Consider the following 20246-nt stretch of genomic DNA (forward strand, 5'->3'; position numbering starts at 1 on the left):
ATGGGCAAATATTTAAGAGGCAGTATAAATTTTTAATTTGTTTATTTGTTTTATTTTGCTACATTTGTTCTAGGTTGGTTCTTACTTGAAATCTCCAAAATTCCCTATTTGGATTGTTGGCAGTGAGACTCACCTCACCGTATTTTTTGCCAAGGTATGCTTATAGCAGGATTTTTTTTTTTAAGTTATGACATCAGGCAAACAAGTATTATAAGTTCATATTTGGTTTGGATCTTTGTGCAAGCTTCAGTCTATTCCCACAACAAATGAATTGTTCAAAAATCTCAAAAACTAATACCGAAGAACATACTGTTTTCCTGCTCTAAATCTGGAGTCTTTTAATCAAAATCTGTCATGATTTAGTTATAATTTCTTTTTCTTTCTTTAGAGCTTTAGCTTTTGAATTTTTTCGGAAATCACTGTTATGGAGAAAGCAACTGAATTTTGAAGTTTTAGATTGCTTTTTTTGTAAGTAGGATACAAGATTAACTTAGATGATACATGATGTAAAATGTTTTAATTACAGCATCTCCTTTGAAAAAAATTTTAAAATCTATTAGTACTTCAATGGTATTGAAGTCAAATGCTCTTTTAAGATTGATTACTTCCCACAGTTTTAATTTATACCTGATTACAATATTGAAATAGCTGAAATATATCTGAATATTTCTTTTCGTGTTTTTTTTTTTTTTTTTTTTTTTGAGATGGAGTCTCACTCCGTTGCCCAGGCTAGGGTGCAATGGCACAATCTTGACTCACTGCAACCTGCGCCTCCTGGGTTCAAGCGATTCTCCTACTTCAGCCTCTCAAGTAACTGGGACTACAGGTGCGTGCCACCACACCCAGCTAATTGTATTTTTAGTAGAGACAGTTTTGCCGTGTTGGCCAGGCTGGTCTCAAACTCCTGACCTCAAGTGATCTGCCCACCTCGGCCTCCCAAAGTGTTGGGATTACAGGCGTGAGCCACTGTGCCCTGCCATATCTGAATATTTCTATTTCAAAATTCTTATAACGAAACTATTTTTAAATCTCAACTATAATCTGTATGTCATGTTTTTCCACAATTGAGTGGTTAAGAGCTTTGTCCTCAGACAACTTTGGTTTTAATCCCAGCCTTGCCACTTCCTAACAATTCTCAGCCCCCTTTCTGTGTCTTTAAAATAGGGATTCATAATAGTACCTAGCTTTTAGAATTGCTGTCCGGCTTAAATAGAAAGTAATTAGCAGTGCCTAGTACAAATTAAATACTCAGTAAATCTTAGCTGTGGTCGTCGTCGTCATCATCATCATCATCATTTTTAGTATTCAAGAAACATGTATTAAACATCTCTGGGATCATAGGTAACTTGATAGGTGGCTGAATGTTCGTAGGAACATACAGAATTGTATTTTTGAGGTTTCTTCATTGTGCTTTCTTGATTTCTCCTTGAGCTTTTTGAGCATACATTTGTCAAAGTTTATTATTTGTTTCTGTAGAAAGTACAAATGGTATAAATTGTACCCTAGTCTGAATTGACAATGCTAATTTTCGTGAATGTAATTATGTATTACTGTATTTAATTTTATTGCGTTGGCAAAAGTCCAGATAGGGGTTATAGAGCAAGATACATAATTACCTTTTCTTAAGCACAGAAAGCTTTAAAATTAAACACTAAAAGTACAGAGTTACTGATACATTGCATTTAGTCTGAAAGCTTTTGCTATTTATTTCCCTCCTGAAGTAGGAAGTTAAAAAGCACAATGTGAACTACAAAAACTGACAATTACTAATTCCTGAGTGAGGATTTCGTTTTATACATTTCCATAAAAGAAAATTCTGACTTAACACACAAAAATGTATTTTCAAACCAATTTTTAATCATGTCTATCTGCAACCTTATTCTCTAAGGAAAACTAATTATATGAAACTAAAAGGGTTAAGTATAAAAGATGACAATATTTTAAATCTTAAGTTTTATAATTGATATTTAAGAAATGATTTTGTTGTCAGAACAGTAGGAGAGATTTCACAGAAGGTGAATACAAGGAACAGTGTCATATGAGCTGTGAGTCTGAGGACGTTATCTGAAAAAGTTAGTGATGTTGAGGGAGTTCCTAAGAGTGGAATAGGCCCTTCTTTTTATGACATACAGTCTTCCTACCTGTCCTGATACTTTTGTGGTTCCCATACCACTTGCCCATTGTGCTGTTGCATGTGTCACACAGCACACAGTTTCTAATTCCCATGCTGTTTTCTGCATGTTCCAAGGCAGCCAGTTAACTTTGTCTAGGGCAGGGGCTGTCTCTTGCCCACCTTTTTATTCATAGTTCCCCATCAGGTGCAGTAACATGTTGAATTAGAGACGTGCAGTTAAGAGAAAAACACAAACTCCTGCCACGTGGGTGTAGGAACTCTTGAATTTTATACTAATTGTTACTGTTTTGAGACTTACCTGTGTAGTCTCAGGATCTGGTATATAGTCTAGCACATTAGGGGTGGGAGGAATTATTAGTTGAATGAATAAAACTTTTGGACAGATTTCCCACATTTGGGTCCCAGTGACATTTATATCCCCTAAGAATATTTTACACGACTCATTGTGATGCTTCATTGTGTAGTATCTATATACATTCTTAGAATATCGAATTTGGATTGTTTGAAATGTTACCTTTAAAATGAGTTACCAGTGAAGAATTGTTTTTTTCCCCTTGAAATAAAAGTGAAACAAAGCTGGAAGATCACCTTAATGGCAAATGAGAACGATAATACTTGATCACATTTATTGAGTCCTGTTTTGGATTTGTTAAATATAAACTGATGTTCTTATAGTCTTCACCACATAAAAAATACTGGAAATTTTGCTCTTCTGAAAATTATAACAAGAACCGTTATTCGGCCCTTCCTTCTTTAATATTTCTGCATTTGAGCAAGCAGTTTTGGCTGTGGATTTTTCTTTTTTCTTTTTTTTTGTTTGATTTTGTTTTTGTTTTTTTGAGTTTGGTGAGTTTGCTTTATTATACATTCAGTGGCCTGAAACAAACAACATTGTTTTAATATTTCCCCAGCAGTTCCTTGTAAATATTATGTCTTTTTTTTATAAAACTGATATGTTTGTTGGTGTATTTCATGTGCTGACTTTTGTTCTGGTTACAGTTAAGTAAAAAAGTCTATTTTAAGTTCATAATTTTCAGGGCAATCCATAATTTGGCATTGTGAAATGCCTGTGAAGAACAGTGGAATTCTTCATGTGCCTTACGCGGTGAAGGTGGTAATAGTTGCAAGTGTCTTCATTCATTCATATACTCAATTATCAGCTTTTTACTGGACTCTGGTATGTGCCTGGCATTACGCCAGGTGTTGTGAATACAGTGGTGAGCAAAAGTAGATATGGGCCTGTTTTTAATGGAGGCGGACATTCTCCTTGAGTACTCAAGGATGTTCAAATAATCACATAAATTTACAAGTGTGATGAGTGCTGACAAAGCACAGGTCCGTAATGCTGTAAGAATTTATTGTAGTTTTGGAAAACTGGGATGGTTCCTTGAAAAATTGATGCCTCAAATGAGAACCTGAGGTATCAGATTAAAGCAGAGGAAGAGAGGGGAAAGAGCATTCTCTACATCACAAATAGAGCAAATTCATGCCTAAACAAGGAAGGACAGACAGACAGATGAACTGGGGTGAGAACAAACTGAAAGACAAGGGCTGGAGGGAGCACTGAGAATTAGGGAGACAAGGTGGAAGATGAGGCTGGAAGAACAGCAAGCCATGTTACTCTTTGATACTAAGAGTTATGACAACTGGACTTATGAAAAATTGGTAGTGGGAGTAGTTTTGGGGGAGGTGGGAAGGAAGGGAACAGGATTAAATTCACATTTGGAAAAGATAACTCTGGCTAATTGTAGAGAATGGATATATTGAAGGATAACCCAGGGAATAGGTAAAAAAGACTTCTCTAGTTGTATTTCAGGTAAACAACGAGTGTAATTTGGTCCAGGGTAGTGAGGTAGAGGGAATAAGCATGAATTTCAGAGATTTCCTCCTGAGGTAGAATGACAGGACTGCGTGATGGATTGGATTTGGCAGCAGAGGGGTAGAAATGTCTAATAAGATAGGTGTGGCTAATGATTAGATCTTAGAGCTTTAGAAAATGTGTATGTAACAGTTTAGCTGTTGTTGAATGTAACTGCTCATTATTAAAGCAATTTGTTCACTATATGCATATCACATAATAAGTGGGATTGGGGAAATGAGAGATACCTCTCAGGCAGGCATGCTGAGCTTGCTGAGACAGGCTATGCTGTAGCTTCTCTGACATGACTTTCTTGTATTTCCTTCCAAAGAGCAGTGATGGGAGACAATCTATTACGTAGACTGATGCACCACGTAAAAACTGCTTGGTTTTTAAATTTAAATTTAGCACTAGTGAGAGCTGTCAGAATCCTTTGACCCACATCTATACTTTATGCCAAAGGAACCAGTCCATAGAGGAATTAAAAACTTTTCTAATGTTGCATGGGTAGGAAGGTAGAAATGTGATAGCTAAGACAGAGTAAAATATCAGAAGCTGTATTGAATTTAATCTTCTGTATGGGGTAAAAAGATATGTGTTAAGTGAATTAATAAAGTATGTTGCCAGTAATATTTAATGCATGAATAATTGAGAAGGGATAATTATACTATTCCCCAGAAATAATAGAACATTGAAATTTACAAAGTAAGATTTTGCTTTCTTAAAATGAAGAATTGGCCGGGCACAGGGGTTCATGCCTGTAATCCTAACGCTTTGGGAGGCCGAGGCAGGTGAATCACCTGAGGCCAGGAGTTCGAGACCATCCTGACCAACATGGAAAAACCCATCTCTACTAAGAATACAGAAATTAGCCAGGCATGGTGGTGGGCGCCTGTAATCCCAGCTACTCAGGAGGCTGAGGCAGGAGAATCACTTGAACCCAGGGAACAGAGGTTGCAGTGAGCTGAGATTGTGCCACTTTACTCCAACCTGGGCGAAGGAGCAAGACTCCATCTCAAAAAATAAATAAATAAGTAAAATGAAGAATTAAGCATTATTGCAAATGTACATGGAAAACTGAATTAAGCATCTAATTAGAAAGTTTTATTCTTAAGTTTTAGATTATAAGTTCTAGTTTTATATGTTCTATACACGTAATTAAATTTTTGTAGGAATGAAAGCTTTATGTATTAGACCCTAGTAATAGGAGAAAGTGCACATATATTATCTTTTTCCTGAAGCAAATTAATGACTTTGGGCAAAAATTATGAGTAATGTTAACTATATTACAAGTAAGATGAAGCACAGTTTGACATTTTCTTAAATAGTAGCACTTTTGAGTTCAATTTTCATGATTTAAAAGTATTTCCTTTAAATCAGTGACATTCAAATATATATACCACTACTTTAAATACATTGCAGTTTTGGAATAATTTGTGTGTTGTGTTAGAAGTGAATATCACCTCCAAAATTTTCACAAATATTAATCTGTACATAGTCTCAGGACTAGCACTGAAAATATTGTGATGTCAAGTGGTTGATGGCTTTGGCTCCTTTTTCTAAATTTTGTAAGTAAATTTTAAAAATGTATCTTCGCATATTTATATACAGGACAAACTAAGGTCTCAGCGATTAAATATGATGAAAGTAGTGTATTATATTGACTAAGTTTTAAAATTACAGCATTGTTCTTCCTCAGAAAAAAATATGTTTGACATTTCAACTTTAGTTTTATTGTGAATTATGTTTATTTAAATTTGACTTGATTTTCTTAGTGAGTTGTTTTTTCTTTTCTTCTCTACCCTTATTCCTAACCTACTTTCCTTTAGAAGTCGAAGCTTGTGGCCCATGTTCATTTGCGTTATCAAAATAATCGGCATAGTTTGAAAACTGAATTTTTCCACATCTTTGCCAATACTGGATTATTAAAATTATTATTATAGTCATCCTAGTGGGTGTTAAGTGGTAATTGTAATTTTGATTTGGATTTCCCTAATGACTAATGAGCATCTTTTTATGTGCCTGTTGTCTACTTCTACATCTTCTTTGGATAAATGTCTGTTCAGGTCCTTCGCCTGTTTTTTAATTGGGTTGTTTGTCTTTTTGTTATTGAGTTATAAGAGTTTTTAGTATATTCTGGGTACTAGATTCATACTCTGTATTGACTTGTTTTCTATATTATCTGTCTCTCAGTAGTAAGCTCTGTGAAGGCAGGATTCTTGTGTTTTGTTACCTACTGTTTGCCAGTTCCTAGAGCGGTGCCAGGCATAGTGTAGGTGCTCAGTGACTTTTTGTTGACCAAATACATTATTGAACACGCTGTAGATCAATCTTTAAAAAATTGTGAGATAACCGTGTTATTACTTGATAAGTTGGGGGTTGGGAAGTGCACTTAAGATTGCTGAATAGTCTTGGATCATCAGAATTCAATAGATCTGTATCTTACGTGGAGGGCAAATAGAAAAACTAGCTTTTGCTATCCCACCTGACCATTTCAAACCACCCATATTATTGAATAGAAACAGCTGTCATGAGTATTTACAAATAAGCTTTGTCAAACTACCTATATGCTGTATAACATGTTAAAAATTTACTTTCATGATTTGAGGATGGTTAAGAAAACTGTTTCTGTCCAGTGAAATAACCTCTTAACTATCTGTTTTTGTTTTTGAAATGAACTATTTACTTTTAGGACTTAAAGTAATTAAATATTTTTTTAAAGGGCACTAGTATAGGTTCATGATTTTAATTTTCAGTGCCAAAGTATTTACTTAATGTACTTGTCACTTTATATTTGATATATCCAGTGACCTAGAATTTACCTTTTTAATTGTACTGGAGTCCTCCTCCTGACCTATAATCATCCCACACATTTTGTAGGATTAAAAGAGATTTTTCACAAGTCAGTTTTACTTGAAAATCATCATTAAAAATTAATAATTGTATGAACAGGTAAAAATGTTCAGGTTGATCATTTATAACATTTCTTTCATGAAGAAATATAACTTTAAGTTTTTTAATTTAAACTGCCGTGTTTTATAAATCATCTTTTATGTCTGATATAAAGTCATCTTTTCTTACTAACCCTCTGTCTCTGTCAAACAACAGAACTGTTATTGTACTCCTTGACATAGTATCCTAAGGAGTCTGGTGGTGAGAAATACATCTAAGCTGCCCTATGTAAATGAGAGCTGTATAGTTACTACTGAGGGAAATATCACAGAATCTAACTTCAGGAACCTTATAGGAACTGCAGAGTCATCAAGCAGCAGGGTTCCCACAGAACTTTCAATAAGAGGATACGGGTGAGGTGAAATGCAGTACGTAAATGGACCTCTTCAAAGAGGGAAACTTAATTCCTATTAAGTACGATGGAGAACTTTCCAAGCAGGTCATCTGAGCTATGGCAGAACAAAGGTCTGTACATGGAGACAGAATGTGCCCCGTGGGCATGCGTCTTCAGAAATCGTATCATGGCACTTTCAATGAGGTTACTTGAAAATATGCGAACCTGCTGCACAGGTAAAAAGAAATGTACTTTGAAAAGTAGATGGTTAAGGAATACAGAACTTAAACTTAACTTTTTGAATTGTTTTTCCTTAATTTCAGAAGAAAAAACTAGCTCTTATTAGATGAAGGCTGTGTAACGTTTGTTTTATAATATGTTAAATATTTAAGGAGTCAGGTCTTTCATAATAATACATAATTATTTAAGTGTTCAAATACTAGGGCATTTGTCCTCTTTTTTCTCCCTAACCATCATTTTCCCCATTGATTCTTCATCTTTTATTTTTATATTTGGGTTTTAAGAATAATTTATTTAGGTCAGTTTCTTAATTTCCCTTAAATTGGGAACTAATTACGAAATTAATTTTCAATGCAAATTCAAAATGGGCACTTTAAATCTGAAAATCTACTTTAAATATTCCTAGAATTTAGAATGTATAAAATGGAAGACATAATAAATGCCTTTTTTGTTTTTATTGTGCATTTAAATCTCAATGTGGAGTGACAGCTGTTGATCCAATATAAAAATAGTTGAACCCTATGTATATCATCTAGTTTCATCTTCAGAAGATCAGTGGCTAATTTGCTTGGTACCCCATTTAAACTCTCCTTTGAAGTTGGGGAGATGAGTTTTACATCCCTTTTTTGTTGCCTTTTATGGTTATAAAGGGACTCTGTATGTGCAGAACCTGATCTTTGACCTTTCCTTTGATAAAGCAGTTTTCTTGTCAGGTATGAACACATGAAAATCCATGACACAACTGGTTATATAAAGAAACTGAATGTAATGCTAAGGAGGAAAAAATTTTTTAACTGTTGCTGTGTGAGCTGAGATTGTTCTTCCAGTGGGATCTGTTACTGGGAATGTAGGGAGAATTACTTCTACAGCACAAGCTGCTTTTATTACTCTTTAGTGTAGCAGGAAGAATACTGCGGTGAACTGTTAGAGCCTGTTTCTCTTAGGTGTTTAAAAATTGGACAGTTCTACTTTGACATTTCTCTGCGTGTAATAAAACGATGTTAAGGAAAAGTAGTAAAGTGATGCTTTATAGGCTTTACTGTTCCAAGAAAATTCACAGTTGGCATTTTGTGTTTTATTGCAGTTTGGTTACCTCATCCTTTTATCTTAAGTAAATTCTGGAGTTTGTGCGTATATTGAGATTTTGTGCCTTATCTAGTACAGAAAGGAAATAGGGAAAATGCTAATGTATTTGTAGTTTAATCATAATTTACGTGACTTTTAACACCTTAAAATAGCAACTTAAAGAATACTGAAGTTAATCTCATATCTGAACTACTTGGAAAGTTTGGGTAGACATCTAGACATCTTAATTCTCAATTATTTGAATTACTACAAATATGTAAATTTTTAATCACAAACTCCTTCCTAGCTGCTTAGCACGCTTTGGGGCTGTCCCCCATCAGCAGTCTAGGATTACGCCAATGACTTGTGCCACTGTAATACTAAAGCTTTTTATTTCTAATCATTTTGACCAGAAAACTTCCAAAATATAAATGTTCTTGCCTCCTTAAGCCAAGTGAACATCAATTACCCTTATGTACTCTTTGCCTTATGCAGCAGTATTTGTATATCTGGTGTTTGTGATTTCCCTGAATTTTCTTTTTCTTTTAGGTATTACTTCTCAGTCATCAGTGATGTCAGCCTTCCTGGAAGAAGTCTCTCTCTTCCACTGAATTTTTCTTTTTCTCCTACAATAGTATCCAAATAATTGTCTAAAGATAAAATACTGATGGAAGGGCTAGAAGTATTCTGTTAGGAATGAAGCCTGTGAGTTTTTATTAAGAGTCAGTATCTTTAAGCCCACACCCTGAGCTATCTGTTTAGAATTGATAGAAAAAAATTATAGACAGTAGAGTTGATAGCAGAGTACAAAAAAAGGTCTTGTATGGTTAATAGATGACCATCACTAAGTCTTACTGAGTTTAATTTGGGAGATTTTTGCGTGTGTATGCACACGCTTTGCTTATGTTACCCTCTGCCCAGAATGTGCTTATCAAAATCTTGCTCAGCATTCCTGGTCCAGCCTTCCACCATTCGTATTGTGTCCACTGATTCTCCTACTCTCTTGTTGCTTCTATTCTTCCAGCTTACTACCTTCTTGTGGCACTACCTGATTTCCCACACTACCTACTGTCACACACATTCAGCATTGTGCTAAGTACTGTTGAAATGTAAGGATTAATAATACTTGGTAATAGTTTACTGTGAACATTTACTGAATGTTGTCTGTGTGTTAGGCAGTATACTATTTAATCATCTCAGGAGTATTCCTCATTTAATCCTCAAACCAACCCTGTGAGCTGCATGTCGTTTTCATCTACGTGTTACAGTCTGAGGCCAGTGAGAAAAATGACATCTCCAAAGTTAAATACTAGTGAGTACCAAGGCAGGATTCAAACTCCAGTCTTCTGGCTTCTGAGCTGTGCATTTAACTTCCCTCCCTCAAGAAAACAACTCATTATGCTAGAGTGGAGTAGAGCCTGGAAGAGGGAAGAAGTCGGTGTAGAAGAGATTATAGTTGAATGAAAGGACATGGTAACTTTGAGACTGATATGAAATGAAGGCTGTATAGATGTAGTGTTGTAATGGGAAAGTTAATACTGTATTTGGGGAATAGTAATTGGTTGATTATAGCTAAACCATACTAGTTGTGCTAGGATATTAAGATGAAAGCAAAGGTTGACAATCAGCTATAGGACCAGCTTAAATAATCAGATTTATTTCCAAATCATCTTTACTATATGAAAGTCTGTCTTGATATAGAAAGCTAAACAGGAATATCCATGGCATGAATATAAAGCAAATTCATGGAAGTAGAACGGCCTTCTCAGTCAACAATCAAAGCTTCTCTGTACAGCTGTGATAAAACTTTAAATTATAAATGTGAGTACTGTGACTAATTTTTAATCATGCAAACCTTGTTTAAAATTGTAGAAAAGGAGGGTAGGATTGGTTGGGGGCCCTCACTTTTTGTTCATACTAATCCAAGCCTCCCAAGATTAAATTAATTGGTATTGAGTGGACTACAGTTTCAGTCATCTTCTTAAGCATTCATTTTCATAGGAAACATGAAGTCTGCATATGTGGAGATTCCTCCATGTGCAGCTTACATTGTTAAGGTCAGAGTCCCTGGGTAGCATGAGGGAAGACACAAGAGGAAAATGTAGACTGCTCTCAATAGGAAGATCAAATAGAATACATGTGGCACAAGCAACATACAGCCCAAGCCAGTATATTAGGTTTTAATCCCTTTCGCCAGCTTGCTGCAGTAACCAACAACCCTGACATTTCAGTCATGTACACAGTGGTATTCAAGAAGGGGGCGATGAGAACAACCCGTCCTGCGGGTAGAAGGAGTATTTGACCACTGACATTGTTTAGATTTGCCTGCATGTGGTGATGGCAAAAAGGAATTTGAGAATGTTTTAACATCTCTAAAAACAATGTACCCTCTTTTTGCCTGTACTGGAACACACCACTGCCACCCTCTCCCCAACACACCCAGCCCAAAGCTTACCGCCCTCGTAACTTACATGTCAGCTGCAGGTGTGCTCCACGTGTCTCCTTTATTTTAAAATCTGGGCTGAAGGAGTAGCCTCTGCCTGGAATGTGCAGCTCTCATAAGAGAGGGAAAAGAACAAGACTCCTGGCCAAACCAGATAGTGGCACTTAAAGCTTCTGCTAGGAGCTGGCATAATGTCACTCCCAGTTGTATTTCTCTGGCTAAATCTGATGTCACAGAGGCACGGAAGTAGGCCCCTTTCACAGACAGGTACTTCACGTCACTTAGCAACAGACAGTGACAAATAATCCTCTTAGAAGGAGGAAGCAGCAACTAATTGGGAACAATAATATCTACCACCATCGATTACCTTGTATCTAGGTGATTGAACAGTTTAAATTAATTCCAGTGATACAAAGAGTCCTAACTTTGAAATAAAGAGTAACTTTATTTTTTCAGGTACCTTTATCTGTATTACCAGTATAAATATTCACTGTTCACCAGAAATCTTTTAAAATGTAACGTTAACTATCCTTCTAAACACCTACTAAAGTATAAGGCCTGTGTACAGTGGGTTGGTTGGGGATAAGTAGTTTATTACTGAAAAGGTCTTTAAAGTATATTCATTAAGCCTTTCATCATTATGAAGAGCAATCTGCTGTCATGAATAATCAAAGAACCTCCAAGAACATCACCTAACATCAAGAAAAGCTCGACGGATTTTTTAAAGTGAGTTGGTCAATTATGATAATGGAGAGTCAGCAGCTCACTCATTAATGATTTTACTAATTACGGCACAAGAGTAGATCACATCTGTTAGAAACTTCTTCTCCCACTGCCTTATTTCCACTTGTGCATTTAGAGTCTGTTTCTAGAGGAGGAACCTCAGAGGGCTCTCTGCCGTGTTTCCTACCCTGGCTTCTCTGCCCATATTACACAGATTGGTGCCTCACAGCAGTGGGCTACTGTGGAGGTGACCTGGGCTTTACACATTATTTGGAAAAGAATGAAAGAGTAAGAAAAAAGACCACCATCCTTCCTGCTTTCAGATATTGGGATTAACTGAATTCTGTTAATCTTGCTGGTGCTAATGACATACTATGTTTTGAGATAATTTAATTGACTTAAAATCTATTTCCCAAATTATTTGGTCATAAATATAGATAGTAAGCAAAGACTAAAGGTGAAACATTATAAAGTAAAATTTTACTTAAAGGTAAATTATATACCAATTACCTTTTATTTATTTATTGGAGGGACTTTTAACACTATAAAATGTTGTCTGCAAGCTCAAGTGTCATAAATATATGAGCAATCATTCTTGAAGTTAGATGACGATGCTCTCGGAGGTTCTTTGATGAATCATGACAGCAGATTGCTCTTCATAATGATGAAAGGCTTAATGAATAAACTTTAAAGACCTTTTCAGTAGTGAACTACTTATCCCCAGCCAACCCACTGTACACAGGCCTTATATTTCAGTAGGTGTTTGGAAGGATGGCTAATGTTACAACATTTTAAAAGGTTTATGGTGAACAGTGAATAGTTACACTGATAATACAGAGCTGCGTGAAAAGGAGATATCTGTTTCATGATTGTAGGCTATTAGTCCCATTAACAGCTTGGTCCACCTACCTCCATCCCCAACTCCCTGCCAACCCCCTGCAATTAAGCTGAGTGAGGCTGGATAATTTTAAAAGCTATATTGTTTAGCAATCCCTGTTGACCAGTAAATTGGTTGAATATAAATTCCTCTGATAAAATCATGTGATTATATCAGACTAATATAAAGAACTGCTTTTACAATAAAAATAATTTCGATGATAAATCAGAGCTTTAATTGCTAACTAAAACAGTATGTAATAGTTGAGTCTTATGTGTGTAGGGTCTGTTCCTACTGAGGGGACCTAAAAGAGTTCCAAATGCAGTACATGTTGAAATTTTCTCCTAGTATTACAACTAGGGATGAAGAAAAGAAAATGCAACTATATTTGCTGACCTTGGAATCCCTTTACTTAATTATCATTCATGGGGGGGTTTTTTTTGTGTGTTGGGGGGGAGTATAGGATTAGTGTATATTTGTTAGAACTTCATCCTAGAATATAATTTTCTTAGGATAATTTTAATAATATTCATGGAAGTAAAGATAGAGTAGCATGTTTTTCTCTCTTCTGTTAGACTGTGACCTTGAGTGCACAGACTGGGTTTTTCTCTACCATCTATTAAGCCTGCCAAATGATTAAGAAATTATGGTTTTGTGTATAGTTAGAGAAAATATACTACATATGGAACCTAAAAACTGTTGCTATATTACATTTTGGAAATGGAAAATCTGAGGGGTAGAATCCTCCTCTTCACATTTATAAAGTTATTACATTCTTTCTAACCGTTTTACGTACAATAAGAAAAATACGGCAGTAAAACACTTTCAATTGAATGGAATTCTATACTTGCTCTTCAAACTTGCTATGCAAATATGCAGTATATTGAATGTTAATATTAAGTTTGCTACATGGATTTTTCTACAGATCTTTTTACTAGGAACCCTGTTTACAAGTGTTTAAGTTAAATAAATTGGTAAAAATTAGTGTTTATAATTTGAATTAAAATTACAGAGTTAAAAGAACTGCAAAATGAAACACTTTAATGGGAATAGAAGGTGGTTTTGTAACTTTTTCTGATTACATCTCTAAACATTTAAACATTACATAAATTTAAACAAGGTTTAACTAAAAGATCATTTTCTATGGTAATCCGAAAAGCATTGTAAACACTCAAAATAAGCAAGCCAGTAATCACTTTAGAAGACTATGTACTGGTTTTGATTTATGAAAGAAAACTTCTGGAATATTTCCATTTGAATTTACAATAATCTCTTGGGTTTTTTCTCGTTTCATTTTCTTTTTTCATCCTGTAGTATAAACACATCTTTTTTAAGTAATATGATTAAGAGTTAATGCCTAAGGAGTTGACCAAATTAGCTGTTAGTAGTATATGACTGAGACCAAAAAAGGAAAACATGATTTTTTTTTCTTGTTTAAGACACAGTTTGTTTTATTAGTAATGGCAGTTATAGTTGGTGGTTTTGTTATTTGGAACCTAACCAATATCGCTGGATTGTTTGTTGGGAGGAAAAAGAGTTTCTGTTTAGATAGCTAACAAATGTATTTGTTATCATTTCCCCACAAACAGGGTTTTGAGTTACTTGTTTTACACTTAACTTCAACCAATAAGTTGCCTTAATTCCTGATACGATTTGGCTGTTTGTCCCTACCCAGATCTCATCTCCCATCGCAAGGAGGGACCTGGTGGGAGGCGATTGGGTCATGAGGGCTGTTTCCCCCATGCTGTTCTTCTGATAGTGAGTTCTCAGGAGATCTGGTTGGTTGATATATGTCTGGTGCTTCCCCTGCATGCTCTTTTCCCTGCTGCCTTGTGAAGAAGGCGCTTACTTTTCCTTCACTGTCTGGCATGATTGTAAGTTTCCTGAGGTCTCCCCAGCCATGCAGATCTATGAGTCAATTAAACCTTTTATTTATAAATTACCCCACCTCAGGTAGTATCTTTATAGCAGCGTGAAAATAGACTAATACAATTCGTTTTTGAAAACATAATTGACCCTTGAGCAACATGGGAGTTAGGGTGCTAACCCCCTGCATAGTCAAAAATCCACATAGAACTTCTGACTCCCTCAAAAATTTAACTACTGTTAGCCAGTTGTTGACTGGAAGCCTTACCTTAACCAAGAGTAGGTTAACATATATTTTGTATTTTATATGTATTATATACTGGATTCTCATAAGCTGGAGAAAAGAATATGTTAAAATTAAGATGAATGTCAGTTTGTTTTCTGGTCCTGCTTCTTATACATCACCTTCCTCATTGTCCAGCACTGGTTCAGAAGCATTCATCTCTATCAAGCTATCTTCTGTTATTTCCTCTGATGTGGTGTCTGTTAGCTCTTGAATTTCTCTGAGATCTGTATCTTGAAACCCTTTACCCTGATTGGCTATGTAAATCCTGTGAAGTCATACACAATATCTGGACACAGTCTTCTCTAGCAGGAATATGTTTTGGGCTGGATGGATTAGCTTTTTCTGTAACAATGATGGCCTCTTCAGTGCTGTGTAATCCTACCAGACTTCCATGTTGTTCTTGCTGTTGGGGTTCTGTTTAATAGGAATAACCATCTTTTCTGCAGAGTACTGTGTGTAATGAGCCTCAAGGCTCCTTATGACCTCCTAATCTAGAGGCTGTATTAGTGATGTTGCATTACAGGGCAGTTAACTACTTTGATGCCTTCGGTGGTGAGCTCATGGGGTTCTAGGTGGCCAGGGACCTTGTCCAATATCCGAAGAACTTTAAAAGGTGGTCTCTTACTGCCAGGGTACTGTGTAACTTCGGGTACACAGCATTGATAGAACCGATCCAGAGAAAGCGTTGTCTTCCAGGCCTTCTTATACAACCAAAAGATTGGCAGCTGGTGTTGTCTTTTCCCTTCAAGGCTTGGGGTTAGCAGTTTTATAGATAAGGGCAGTCCTGATCATCACCCTGACTGTATTTGCATAAAACAGTAGCCTTTTGCTTCCTGTCTTAAATCCTAGTGCTTGCTTCTGTTCCTTACTTATAAGTGTTCTTTATGGCATTTTTCCCCCCAGAATAGGGCATCTTTGTCCACATTAAAAACCTGTTCAGGCAGATACTCTTTCTTCTCAAAGATTTTCTTAATGGTTTCTGAGAACTTACCTGCTGCCTCTTTGTTAGCAGAAGCTGCTTCTCCTGTTACCTTGATATTTTTAAAGCCAAACCAGTTTCTAAAATTATCAAACCATCCTTTGCTGGCATTAAGTTCTCCACCTTTAGCTCCTTCACTTTTGTTTTGCTTTAACTTGTCGTATAATGATTGCATTTTTTCTTGAATCTTATTAGAATCTAAAGGTGTGCCTTTCCTATAGCAATCCTGCACTTACATACAAGTCGCATTTTTTGTACAAGGATGTATTTTGCAAAAAGTGGAAGATTTGTATGGCTGCAGCAATGGCTTCACGAATTTCCTTTTCTTTTTTTATGATATTCTTACGCTGGATTCATTTCTCTTGACATAGTGAGTATCCACAGCAGCAGACCTCAATCCATGGTGCATATCAAGCAATTCCACTTTTTCTTACGTCCAGACTTTTGTTTCTTGGGAGCATTTCCAGCATCACTAGTGGCACTTCATATGGGTCCCATGGTTTCATTCAAGATTTACAGTATTGCACTAAACATGATGAAAAGTATGTGAGGACTGCTTGGGATCACTTTTTACTGTGATGTGGAACTCACTGGAGCGATGGGCTGCACATGCGGAGATGATTAGCGTCACACTTGTGCTTTAAGCAGGTACAACACAAGCTCACCACAATAGCATCAGGAGATGGTGATGAAATTATTCCAGTAGTACAGTATGCACTAAAGTTAATTTCATGCTGTTATGATCTGATACTGCATCTTCACATTCATTTACATCTCCTGACGGTGAATGGTGCCAGGTACGGTCTGTATGCCCCTGTTTTGGTACATTTTAACTTTTTGTAATAGATTTGTGGCATTTCATGGTAGTAAAAAAAAAATAGACTAGTATCTACATATATTTTATGCATGCATGGCATACTTAGTTTTTTCTTAATTTTTGAAAATATCGCTAGGCTGCACAGTTTGTGAGTTTTTCAAACTATTGCAAATTTTCAAGAAAAATTTCCAATATATTTATTGAGAAAAATTTCACATATAAGTGGACCCATGCAGTTCAAATCCGTGTTGTTTGAGGATCAACTGTACTCACTTCTTAGTTCTTTGAAGGAATCTGCTTTCATCAGTTTTCAGTATTTTCCCTGGCAGGTTCCCCAGCCGTAACCTCAGTCTAACACTAGTATTCTATTTCTAATAGCTCACGAGAAGCTCGCAGTTGGCAAACAGTGAGTGTTTCTAGTGTGCCAAGTATTAAGATAACTCCATGTATTCTACTTGGATGTTTAACCATTACCTCCAAACTCTAAAAGTTCAAAAATCAAGTTCATTCTTCTGTCGAAGCTCATTTCCCTTCCTAAGTCCTCCTTTTCTGTCACAGTTCTGAGTCCTGTTCGCATTTTTCAGTTTCCCTGTGCGCTATGAAGTCACATCTCCCTGCCTTTCATGATTCCATACCTTCTAGCTAGAATTCCCTGCCCTCTTTTCTATTTCTGATAATAGCCAAAATATATTCTTTGTAAAAATCTGTAAAGGTGATTAAGATGTCTTTATTGCCCCCATATATCAAAAAGTTGGCATGTTTAATAAATGTTAAGGGCTGGCCGCAGTGGCTCAAGCCTGTAATCCCAGCACTTTAGGAGGCCGAGGCGGGTGGATCAAGAGGTCAGCAGTTCAAGACCAGCCTGGCCAAAATAGTGAAACCCCGTCTCTACTAAAAATACAAAAATTAGCTGGGCATGGTGGCGAGTGCCTGTAATCCCAGCTACTCGGGGGGCTGGGGCAGAGATGTGCTTGAACCTGGGAGGCAGAGGTTGCAGTGAGGTGTGATCACGCCACTGCACTCCAGCCTGGGCAACAGAGCAAGACTCCATCCATCTCAAAAAAATAAATATTAGAGCATTTGGGGGAAAAAAGTATGTAATATGTTATCTAAATCATGGGTCAGCAGATGGCCCTCAGGCCAAATCAAGTCACTACCTGTTTTGGTAAAGTTAAGTTTTATTGGAACATAGCCATGGTCATGTATTTTGCTGCTAAAACCATGTGCCCTGCAAAACATAAAAATTTACTCAATGGCCCATTACAGAAAAATGCTTACCAAACCCTGCTCTAAATGAACATGTGTTAACTAGAGTCTACCAGGACATTTGCCTGAGTTCCAACTGCTCTTTCTATAGCAGGCGAGCTTATATAGCCTATTCATAACCAGAGGCAAGAAAGAGATAAGTGGTATACTTTTCTTTAAGGTTTACTTTAATTTCGTTCTACGTTGGTGTAGTTTTTGTTTTTTTGTTTTTTGTTTTTTTTTTTTTTGAGACAGAGTCTTGCCCTGTCGTCCAGGCTGGAGTGCAATGTCATGATTTCGGTTCACTGCAACCTCCACCTCACAGGTTCAAATGATTGTCCTGCCTCATTCTCCCAAGTAGCTGGGATTACAGGAGCCCGCCACCACGCCCAACTATTTTTTGTATTTTTAGTAGAGACGGGGTTTAACCATGTTGGCCAGTCTGCTCTCTAACTCCTGACCTCGTTATCTGCCCGCCTTGGCCTCCCAAAGTGTTGGAATTACAGGCGTGACCCCCAGCGCCCAACCACTAAGCAGAGTATTTTTTTAAAAAACACACGGCACTTAGAGAAAAGGCATCAAGTAGTTTGCTTTAAATTATTTTTACACTCCAGAACTTTCAGCTCCTTAATGCCAGAGAATCTGATCTAAACCTTCTATGGCTAAAATCTGGAATTTTACTTGCTTCCCTCTACTATGTAAACAGCAATAATTTCCCAAACTTTACTTTGTAGCAATATTGAAGTAATGCTTCAGTTACATTTCTGCTACCTTTCCCCCACAAAGATTTAGTTTAACCCAGAAAAAATAACCTGATACTCCCTTTTCTTCTATTTAGATCATAGTTTTAAGTAATACTTAGAAATTTCCAGCAAATCTTAAAACTCATTTTAAAACTTTTCCTCACTTATTAGTGACCCAAAAAAAGGTTGAGAATGGAACAGATGGTGAATAGAAAGAGTAACTGTATCCTGATTTTGTGCCCCTGTAAGTTCCCCTCTGCATAAAATTTGATCTGTTAACCATGTACTTTCTCAGCCAGAATTTCAAAGGTTATAGTGTTCATCTACAAATTTCAACAGTCAAATAGAGACAATTGAAAAAGAAAAATGTGTTAGAAATAGTTAAGGGCGCTAAAGCTTATACTAGAATAAATGTAGAAATCTGCAACTAAGGTTTGGGAGTGATAAAGGGAACTGAGGAATAATAATAACCCATGTGTCAGCAATTGCTCCCTAAATCTGAGAGCCAACACTGCAATCCTAGCTTTGGGATAAAAGTTAATTATAGAGCTAAGGCTATATTGGTAATGTATCAGAAAAAGGAAAGAGGGTTTTTAAGAAATATTGTTCGGGTTAAGTAAACCTTTCTTTGACCCAGCCATCCCACTCTGGTGACCTGCTGTGCAAATATAACTGCACATTTCTGATGTTACATGTTCACGTTTATTTGATTCAGCATTTTTTGTAACAGCAAAAGACTAGATACAGTTGAAGGGTTCAGCAATAAAGGACTAGATCATAAAATCAAAAAGGCATTGAAAGTTAAGCCAAAGGAAAAACATGTCACTTGGGCATACACATTATCAGCAAAATAATGTTGGAAATGCAGGGAAGGGTGCGCCTAAGAAGTTTCTAGCCAGGGATTGTAAATGAGAGACAACTGTACTTTACAAAATTTTACAGATGTTAAAAAATATCAAGTGGTTTTTAAGTTGCTTTACCTTTTATTATAATACATGAAAAATGTGTAAGGGCTTGCGCAGGTTGCCTTGTTTTAGTTCCCATTCCTGTTTTTTATAAATAAGGTTTTCAGGAACCGAGTCCTCATGGTTGAGTTAGAACTCCTCTGATTCTTAGTTTCTTCACCCGTGAACAGGTGAGATATTAGAATAACAGTTAAGAAGTACATTTCTTGCAAAAATTGTGTCCACAGGGGAACAGCATTTTAGATTTTAACATTTGTACCCCATAAAAAGGGTTCAAGGTAGTAGGAAGGGATACTTGGAAACTTAACTCTCTGATGACGTTTGTCTGAGTGAACACCATTATAGGCAAAGATAATTATAGGTAAAAGCTAACCAAAGGTAAACAACAAGAGCCTGCATTTTAGATTCATGTGTGTCAAGTAGAATTTCGTAATGGCTTAGATATGTGGGGTAAATGTAAAGAATCAAAGATAACACAAATTTTGTGCTTTGAATCCTGATAAATGTTTTCTGTGAGAAATTAGTCGTGGTAGAGAATGTGTTTTATGGGGGAAAGAAATTTGTCTCTAGGGTATTTCCTTTGAGTTCTGAAAAATTAAAATTCTGGACATGTAGAACTTGATTGAGCTTTGACTAGGTTACTAAATTAAAATTTTTAATGCATTGCTATCTAATTGTATCATTATTTGCTATAATAAATCTCTGGATTTTATTTTCGA

General features: G+C 36.2%; 1 protein-coding gene across 1 annotated transcript in view; it reads left to right on the forward strand.

Moving 5' to 3' along the window:
• Nucleotides 1-20246, forward strand: part of FAM188A (family with sequence similarity 188, member A) — an 87985-nt gene that overhangs the window by 49724 nt on the left and 18015 nt on the right. The window contains exon 10 of the mRNA XM_011968108.1: nucleotides 74-154. Coding sequence (XP_011823498.1) covers nucleotides 74-154 — 81 coding nt within the window. The remainder of the gene's footprint in view (nucleotides 1-73; nucleotides 155-20246) is intronic.

The sequence above is a fragment of the Mandrillus leucophaeus genome, unplaced genomic scaffold (assembly GCF_000951045.1).
Source record: "Mandrillus leucophaeus isolate KB7577 unplaced genomic scaffold, Mleu.le_1.0 Scaffold83, whole genome shotgun sequence".
Classification (NCBI taxonomy): Eukaryota; Metazoa; Chordata; class Mammalia; order Primates; family Cercopithecidae; genus Mandrillus; species Mandrillus leucophaeus.